The 9,765-nt window shown below is 41.8% G+C and overlaps 1 protein-coding gene across 1 annotated transcript; it reads left to right on the forward strand.

Moving 5' to 3' along the window:
* Positions 1-2,247: 2,247 nt before the first annotated feature.
* Positions 2,248-3,528, forward strand: LOC120977616 (olfactory receptor 1009-like). Its single transcript, XM_040405625.1, has one exon. It carries the CDS (start codon positions 2,386-2,388, stop codon positions 3,361-3,363), a length of 978 nt encoding a protein of 325 aa, XP_040261559.1. The 5' UTR covers positions 2,248-2,385; the 3' UTR covers positions 3,364-3,528.
* The last annotated feature ends 6,237 nt before the right edge of the window (positions 3,529-9,765 follow it).

Here is a 9,765-nt window from a genome sequence, read left to right on the forward strand (position 1 = left end):
AAAAAAAGTATACATATTAGGTATCGCCGCGTCCGTAACAACCTTCTCTATAAAAATATCACACGATTTAACCCCTCAGGTGAACAATGTAAAAAAAAAATATATGGTATCAAAAAGCCATTTTGTCACTTTACATCACAAAAAGTGTAATAGCAAGCTTTCAAACAGTAATACGCACACCAAAATAGTACCAATAAAACGGTCATCTCATACTGAAAAAAATGAGCTCCTACATAAGACAGTCACCCAAAAAAAAATATATATATGGCTTTCAGAATATGGAGACACTAAAAAATCTTTTTTTTTTCAAAAAACCCTGAAACAAACAACCAAAAAATATTCATAAATCTTATTTGGTATTGTCACATCCGTAACAACCTGCTCTATAAAAATAGCTCATAATCTAACTAGTCAGATGAACGTTGTAAATAAAATAAAAATAAAAACAGTGCCAAAACAGCTATTTTTTGTTACCTTGCCTCACAAAAAGTATAATATAGAACAACCAAAAATCATCTGTACCCTAAAATAGTACCAACAAAACTGTCACCTTATCTCCTAGTTTCCAAAATGGGGTCACTTTTTTGTAGTTTCTATTCTAGGGGTGCCACAGGGGTCTTCAAATGTGACATGGCAAGTTAAATTTATCCCAGTGAAATCTGCCCTGCAAAAACTATATGGCGTTCCTTTCCTTCTGTGCTCTGCTGTGTACCCGTACAGCAGTTGAGGGCTGTAGTTTCTAAAATGGGGTCACTTTTTTGGAGTTTCTACTCTAGGGGTGCATCAGGGCGGCTTCAAATGGGACATGGTGTCAAAAAACCAGTCCATCAAAGTCTTCCTTCTAAAAACCATATGGCTTTCCTTTCCTTCTGTGCCCTGCCATGTGCCCGTACAGTAGTTTGCGGCCACATATGGGGTGTTTCTGTAAACGACAGAATCAGGGCAATAAATATTGAGTTTAGTTTGGCTGTTAATCGTTGCTTTGTTAGCGGAAAAAAATGATTAAAAATGGAAAATCTGCCAAAAAAGTTACATTCTGAAATTTCATCTCCATTTTCCATTAATTCTTGTGAAACACCTAAAGGGTTAACAAAGTTTTTAAAATCTGTTTTGAATACCTTGAGGGGTGTAGTTTCTAAAATGGGGTCACTTTTTTGAAGTTTCTACTCTAAGGGTGCATCAGGGGGGCTTCAAATGGGACAACCTGCTCTATAAAAATACCACATGATCTAACCTGTCAGATGAATGTTGTAAATAAAAAATAAAAACTGTGCCAAAACAAAAAGTGTAATATAGAGCAACCAAAAATCATATGTACCCTAATATAGTACCAACAAAACTGCCACCTTATCCCGTAGTTTCCAAAATGGGGTCACTTTTTTGGAGTTTCTACTCTAGGGGTGCATTAGGGAGGCTTCAAATGGGACATGGTGTCAAAAAACGAGTCCATCAAAATCTGCCTTCCAAAAACCATATGGCACTGCTTTCCTTCTGCGCTCTGCCATGTGGTCATAAAACAGTTTACAACCACATATGGGGTGTTTCTGTAAACTACAGAATCAGGGCAATAAATATTGAGTTTTGTTTGGCTGTTAACCTTTGCTTTGTTAGCGGGAAAAAAAAATGATTAAAATGGAAAATCTACCAAAAAAGTGAAATTCTGAAATCTCATCTCCATTTTCCATTAATTCTTGTGGAACACCTAAAGGGTTAACGTTTGTAAAATCCGTTATTATTACCTTGAGGGGTGAAGTTTCTAAAATGGGGTCATTTTTGGGTAGTTTCTATTATGTAAGCCTCACAAAGTGACTTCAGGCCTGAACTGGTCCTTAAAAAGTGGGTTTTGGGAATTTTCTGAAAAATTTTAAGATTTGCTTCTAAACTTCTAAGCCTTCTAAAGTCCCTAAAAAGTAAAATGGCATTCACAAAATGATCCTAACATGAAGTAGACATATGGGAAATGTAAAGTAATAACTATTATATGAGGTATCAATATCTGTTTTTAAAGCAGAGAAATTGAAATTTGTAAAGTTGCGAATTTTTCCTGATTTTTTGTAAATTTGGTATTTAAAAAAAAATATAAATAAATTATTTTGATTCAAATTTACTAGTGTCATGAAGTACAATATGTGATGAGAAAACAATCTCAGGATGGCCAGGATAAGTAAAAGCGTTTTAAAGTTATCACCACATAAACTGACACATGTGAGATTTGCAAAAATCAGTCTGGTCCTTAAGGTGAATAATGACCCAGTCCTTAATGGGTTAATATGTCTTACAATGGGAAAAAAATAAAAAATATGAAAATGTGGATTTTACTACAAAATAAAGACAAAGCCAATTTGAATAAATCAGTACTAAGTCTTTTATCATCTTCTCAATGAGATGCACTGTTCCAGCACAACCATATATACAGCATCATACATGGAAGACAGTAACCAAACAATGGTGACCTTCTTCATTATTAAGGGAATTTCCAGTCTTCCAAAGTTGCAGTTTCTGATTTTCCTTCTGGTTCTTCTAATTTATCTCTTCACTCTTGGGGGAAACATGACCATTCTTTTGCTGGTCTGCATAGACCCTCACCTTCACACTCCTATGTACTTCTTCTTGGCTAACTTGTCCATCTTGGACATTTCTTCCAGCACCATCAGTCTACATAAGATCCTGGAAGCCAATATAACAGGAAATAACTATGTTTCTTTCCTTTGTTGCATAATACAGTTCTACATATTTTCTTGCTTGGCTTGCAATCAGTTGTTGATCTTGACGGCCATGAGTTACGATCGTTACGTTGCCATTTGCAGACCTTTACAATACCCTATCATCATGAACTCTAAAGTGTGTGGTCTATTAGCCATGGCCTGTTGGGTTACTTCCTTCATAGAAGTAATACCATACGTTGCATTGTTATCCACATTCACATGTTATAAATCCAACATCATCAATCACTTCTTCTGTGATCTTGTGCCTCTTCTAAGTCTTTCCTGCAGTGACACCTCCACCTTGAAGCTCCTGAGCCTTATTGAAGGACTGTTACTTTTAACCCTTGCACCTTTTGTTCTTACCTTTACTCCATATGTGTTCATCATATCCTCCATTCTGAGGATCCGCTCTAACATTGGGAGACGTAAAGCCTTCTACACATGTTCCTCCCACCTTACTGTCGTTATCCTTCTCTATGTGACCCTGGTTTGTCAATACCTTAGACCGACCACAGCAGACTCTTTAGAGTCCAATAAGTTGTTCTCTCTCTTTAACACAGCTGCTGTCCCCATGCTTAACCCACTGATCTACAGCTTAAAAAACAGAGATGTGAAATCATCATTAAGAAGGAGACTAAAACTAGCAAAATATCAGTGATAAATGAATTATTTTTATAATTTTTTAACTGAAACTATTACTAGATTGTAGTTGCACTGTGAAAGATAAATATCAAGGCCTGCCTGAAAATGCAGAATTTTGATGCTCCCAATGTGACATCTTCTCTAATGATTGTCAATTGAGTCACAATACAACCTGCAACTTTGGCAGCGACTTACATTACAGAGCCAACGATCACGCGATAGTGCTTTCTAATTTCAAATAATCTAACTAATGTAAGTGAACGGTGTTGCGTTGCAACCAGCAAACTGACATGATATTCATAAAAAATGCAACCCTGCCAAGGGTGAGGATGAGGATGAACTGTGAACGCTTTGCAATGACGCTATTAATCCCTGAATCTAAAATCAGCCTATCTTCAAGATCATTGCAACTTTGAGAGTCTGGGCTCCCTGATCAGAATTTTATGAACAGTCCTATTGACCTTTGATTTCTAATAAAGTGAATTTTGCCTATGCTGGGTCTGAGAAACTGTTCCATTTCCTTAAAATATAAATCATGTAGCTGCATGCAGTAGATGGAGTCAAGAATCATGTTTTTTCATGATGGCTGAAGTCCTGTGCCCACAGTAGAGCTTGGAATCTGGTAGAGGATCAGGCTACCGGAGCTCACCTATCGGGCATTGTGGCATACGACCATGTACCACCGTATCTCTATTGACTATAGTAGGATCCAGCAGTGACCTGGCTGCTTTACCAGCATAAATGCCAAGTTTTCCCCAGGCAAAAACCATTGCATGTAACTATTTTTTATCCAGTCGACATCATTTGTGCCGCAGAGGTGAACCCGGCCTAATGCAATTGGGTAAAAATATGCAGAATAACATGGATGGATGAATGAGTTAACTGCACCTGTCAACATAGATGGATGGCATGCAGTGTAACCCTTGAATGACAAGAACTGAAAAGGTCTTATTGACCAGATACTTTTTCACGCACGTAACATTTTATTTGTTGGACTACCAAAATAATTTTTATGATTTTTTTTATGTGACGCCAAAGGCTTTCTATTAATCTGTTTCTTAGAATGTTTTTTTGTTTGTTTTAGTCTTGAATTTTTTTTAAAAAAAGTTCTTTTGTTTTTTCAAATACAATTTTTTTTATTTGCAAACTGACACCAAAATAAATTATTGAAATGGTTTCCACAATTTGTGTTGGTCATTTTAATACGTCATTTGCCATGGCCAAGTTTACATGCACTGCTGCAGCCAATGACTGGCCTGATGTGTCCCCAAGTGATACATTACTGCTGGCTCATGTGCCAATTGGGTACACGTCACCACTGAGGCCAGTTATTAGCTGCAACATCACATGTGACTCCATCCATTGGCCGAAAAGACACAAGACTAGGACTGGAAGCTTGCCAAGCACAGTCAAGATGCAGGACCGAAGAGGTGGGGATCAGGTGAGCATGATTCTTTCATTGGGTCAAACATTCTAGGGGGCTAACTAAATACTGAGGAAATCCTGGAAAATCTCTTTAAGCTGGAAGGACAGTGCAATGAAGCAGAAAAAAGTCAGACATTGACTGATAAGGAAAATGGTACGAATGATTCTCCTTCTCTGGAAGATACCTCTTTTTTGACACTTGCACAATCAAAATATCTCAAAGACAATGCATTTCAAGTTCCTGAGAAAATCAATGATACTGCGCTCTAACTTGTATGGATCGCAAGACCTAATACCCCCACCTCCTAGTTTAAAAGCACTCCACAAACTCAGTAGACTATGCGGTACCTGGTGGATGGGCTTCATATAACACGGGGTGCGGTGGGTGATCCTCGGCCGAGGATCACCCACCGCACCCCGTGTTACATGAAGCCCATCCACCAGGTACCGCATAGTCTACTGAGTTTGTGGAGTGCTTTTAAACTAGGAGGTGGGGGTATTAGGTCTTGCCAGTATCATTGATTTTCTCCATATCTTTGTACTATAGTGCGGCAGTTGTGTTGCGGTTCTGCTGCGATACTGCTGCTTTGTAGTGAGGAGGGAGATATAGCGCTTCTGGGACATTTTATTCATTTCAAGTTCCTGTTGTCTTTGAGGCATTTTTTTTTTTCCAGCAATATCTGCATGTGTTTTTTAATAAAGATGCAAATTTCTGGGAAATTTATCATTAGCATACACCATGTTTTTTTTTTATTAAAAAGTCCCCCAAAAAAATGATTGAGAGCAGAGAAACCTTACAAGTCATTTTAACTCCTTAAATGCTACAATAAAGAAAACGCACAAATTATTTGTACAGTTAATACATTTTATTACATAACAGTCTCTAATAACCAAATAATACACTCATATTATTATTTAAGGTGACTGGTGAATGACACTTTTTTCAGTATTTTCTGCAAGCTAAAAATTTACATAAATGAACCACAAACCTAAAGTATATGTACCTAGAAATAGTACCAAAAAAGTGCAACTAGTCCTACAAAATCATAAATAAAGCATCATACAGGTACATCATAATATATATATATATAAATCTTTTGACCACCAGAATGCTGACAGACAAAAAAATAATTAAATATATATATATATATATATATATATATATATATATATTGTTATTTGGTCCTTTAAATAAATATCTACCCATGAAAATTATTAAGTTTTTTTAAATCTGAATAGGCAACATTTTGTGCAGATTAATTTAATATATCTTTATAGTGACCAGAGCTCCACTCCTCTGAGGCAGGACCTACAGTATAACATGCTGTAGAACTGTGGCGACCACTACTGAGGGTACTCTGTATACATTAAAGGGATTCTGTCATCAGAATTTAGGCCTATAACCTAAACATATGGCGAGGTCCCTACTAATACACTGAATCCTAAAGTGACCTTATCAAATGCGCCTGTGGCTCTATAATGATATAAAACAGGTTTATATAACCTGTCACTCACGTCACAAATGTGTCCAAGGGGACGTCTCATGATGCAGGGTGCCCGGCTGCAGCCATCTCGTTTTGGTGCCCAGCGCCGCCTTCTGAATTGAAATCGCCGCCCTCCCTTTCATTTTAGCCGCCTACCTCAGTTCATCGCCGCCTCTCTAACGTCCGCTCTCCTCAGCCAGATCCCGCGCGTGCGCACTAGGTATAACCTGATGCGCCTGTGCGGACTCCTGGCAGCGGCCTCGTTAGGCGAAGTGCGCATGCGCCGGCCGGCGGACTTTGCTCGAACCTACCTTGACCGCCCTATTACAGCCATCCAACCTCCTACAGCTAAGTTATACCTAGTGCGCACGCGCGGGATCTGGCTGAGGAGAGCGTTAGAGAGGCGGCAATGAACTGAGGTAGGCAGCTCTAATGAAAGGGAGGGCGGCGAATTCAATTCAGAAGGCGGCACTGGGCACCAAAACGAGATGGCTGCAGCCAGGCATCCTGCATCATGAGACGTCCCCTTGGACACATTTGTGACGTGAGTGACAGGTTATATAAACCTGTTTTATATGATTATAGAGCCACAGGCGCATTTGATAAGGTCACTTTAGGATTCAGTGTATTAGTAGGGACCTCGCCATATGTTTAGGTTATAGGCCTAAATTCTGATGACAGAATCCCTTTAAGCTCATTAGCAAGACCGTTTGCAGTATGCTCCCATGCTCCTTCTAGTGGTGGCTAAAGGTAGCATGCTATAGAAAAATACAGCTACTACTGATCTAAAGATATACTGCAAAATGTTGTACCTAAGACCATCACGATGATAGAAGATCGAGATTTGCTTTAAGACAAAACTGTCCTTTTCTAGTAGTGTTTAATTATTTGCATATATGGTATTTAGAGTTCAGTAATAGACTCTTTCTCTGTGTCTTATGATGACCAGCCTGATGATTATAGGCATCTTATACATGACACTTAGGAAGAACCTGTGTCTGCACCATCAGCAAGTCACATCCCACTGCATTGTCCAGGACTGAAGAGAACTCTGATTTCTAGATGTTACAGTCAATAATGAGACACTGCATCCAGGTGGTTTGACATATTACCCCTCTATCACCCAATCAGTGCCCATCTTGACTCCGTTGTAAGTTACTGATGGGTTGCTATGGCAGTTTGAGAACTAATCTGGGCCAGCCATGGCTATATGCCTATTAACCTCTGTCTGATACATTGAAAGGTATAATATATTATAGTAATTAAATAATGGAATAAATTATCAGCCTGAAGTTGGTCTTTAGGGGTTAAAAATAGCTTAATGGAATAGTAGCTGGCGTAAATGACCCCTTCCCCACTGAGGGGAGAGGCACACATTACATCCCCCACCCTCACATCCCCATCAACAGGCATAGTCTGAACATTAACAGTATCAATAGGGGTGGACATGGCATCACATTCTGGGGGATCGGACCTTAGGGTGTCAGCGGCCACGTAACTTAGACACAAGCCGCCCCAGGTCCGTCCCCAGCAAAACACTGGCAGGGATATTTGAGGATACCCCCACCTCCCTTACTCCTCGACCAGCGCCACAGTCCAAATAGACCTTGGCGACAGGCAGTGCCGGTTCTACTCCTCCAATCCAGGAGACAGTAAAGGATCTTCTGGGAAATAAATCATGGGGTGCCACCAGTTCAGGCCATACCAGAGTCATCTCAGCGCCAGTGTCTCTAAGTCCCATGGCCACAGCCTGGCCCACAGTGACCAGTTGAAAATTGTCAAGGGACCTCCCACCACCCCCACCCACACACAACACAGAGGACGGTTTTCGGGTCGATGACTGGGACGGGTCCCTTGGGTGCTGTGGACCCGTCAAGTGCTTTTCCCCTGAAACGTGGCATTACGAATCTGACCCACTGGTCCTCCGGCAGCTGGTACTGATGGCAGGCCATCTCAAACGCCAACAAGAAAGTGTCCAAGTCCCCATCTTTGTCCAGCAGGGGAAAGTCCTCCGCCCACAGTTTTGGAATCCGGATCTCTGGAGACTCACATCAGGCTGAAGAGTGCTGCTGGAGTTAGAGCTGGAGCACTCACAGCTGATGCTCACGCTCTGCTTGCTCGCGCCATTCTGCAGCTGCCATGAGGATCTCGTAGGAAGCCTGGTCTCCGGCCTGGAGATGGTCTAGGGCAGCCTGTAGAAGAGCAGCCGAGCCTGCCTGGCTGGGGAGATGTGCAGGTGGAGTGCGGCCCAACGCGGGCCTCACCGCCGGCAACTGTCTCCTTGGGGAGCTTTGGCTATGCTCCCCCTCACCTTGAATAAAGTTGCCTTCCACCTCCTCTTGGCCCCCTATCTGGATTGTGTCCTCCCCGCCACCGTTCATAGCCTCGGCCATCTTAGCCTTGCTTCTTGTGTTACTGGCCATCATTGCCATGGATGATCACTGACACAGACTGCAACCTGATGCACACACACACATTATTGTATTTGCCCTCAGACTGTCTAGTGTTGAGCTGATCTTAAGACTCCAGTGGCAAAAGCTACTGCTGTAGTCTTTAGTATCTGGGAGTATGGGTCCCACACTCACACACACTAGTATCTCGATCTCACTTTGCTGCCATCAATATGTGACGAATACCGTACCCCGACTGACATCGGACGTCAAATACGTATAGTCAGCGATATATGGTATAGTCACTGGTTACCAAGGCGTGACGTTACGCCGTCCCTAAGGAGCAGGTAAGGTCAGCTTGGTACAGTGTTCACAGACTCCTCAAGTCCACACGAGCACAGAGAGGCAACAAGCTGAGGGAGCCTTTTCACTGCCCCAGTGAAACACTGCTTCTTCAGCCCCGGAAGACTGCCACCAGCTTCTCGTTTGATATAAGCCCGGTCCGCTAATGGGATTATATAGGGTGAGAAACCAACCCACAGCAGCGTATAGCTAGGCTGAAACACAGAGGTGGGGATTCGTGATCAAGATACCAGAACAGCACAATATCAAATTATATATTTAATTGCCTTAAGGGCTCACTTGACATAACACAATATACACAGAAAATATATACAGGTCTGAGTGGTGAATACAGATGGCGTGGTACAAACAGGGTTAAGCAGAACAAAAAGGTCAGTTTACCAGGTATATGAGTCCTTTGGGTTGTGATGAGTTCTTAGCTGTAGTCACATGGGAAGCAGTGATGTCAGCTGGTTGCAGGTCCCTCTAAACACATGGCACGATGTGACCTCCCTTCAGAGAAAAGGCACGCCCGCTTGCTGGGAGGGGAGGGGTCCACTCCCCCTCTGCTGAGGCTGGCAGCAAATGAGCCACAAAACCGATTAGGGCTCATGGCTCCAGACCAGAATGTCGCAGGGAGGTGGTTCTGGGACCAATGGGTCCGCCTGGGTTCCGGCTACCAGTAGTCCAAGCATGGAACCGTTATTTGGTTTCTGTGGGGAGATATGTATATCTCCCCTCCCTGGCATCCCACCACCAAACTCTGACCATGGGCCT

The sequence above is a fragment of the Bufo bufo genome, chromosome 8 (assembly GCF_905171765.1).
Source record: "Bufo bufo chromosome 8, aBufBuf1.1, whole genome shotgun sequence".
Lineage (NCBI taxonomy): Eukaryota > Metazoa > Chordata > Amphibia > Anura > Bufonidae > Bufo > Bufo bufo.

Bases quoted from the DNA above. Each gene is read 5' to 3' on its own strand.
- LOC120977616 (XM_040405625.1), top strand. From the start codon at position 2,386: ATGCACTGTTCCAGCACAACCATATATACAGCATCATACATGGAAGAC.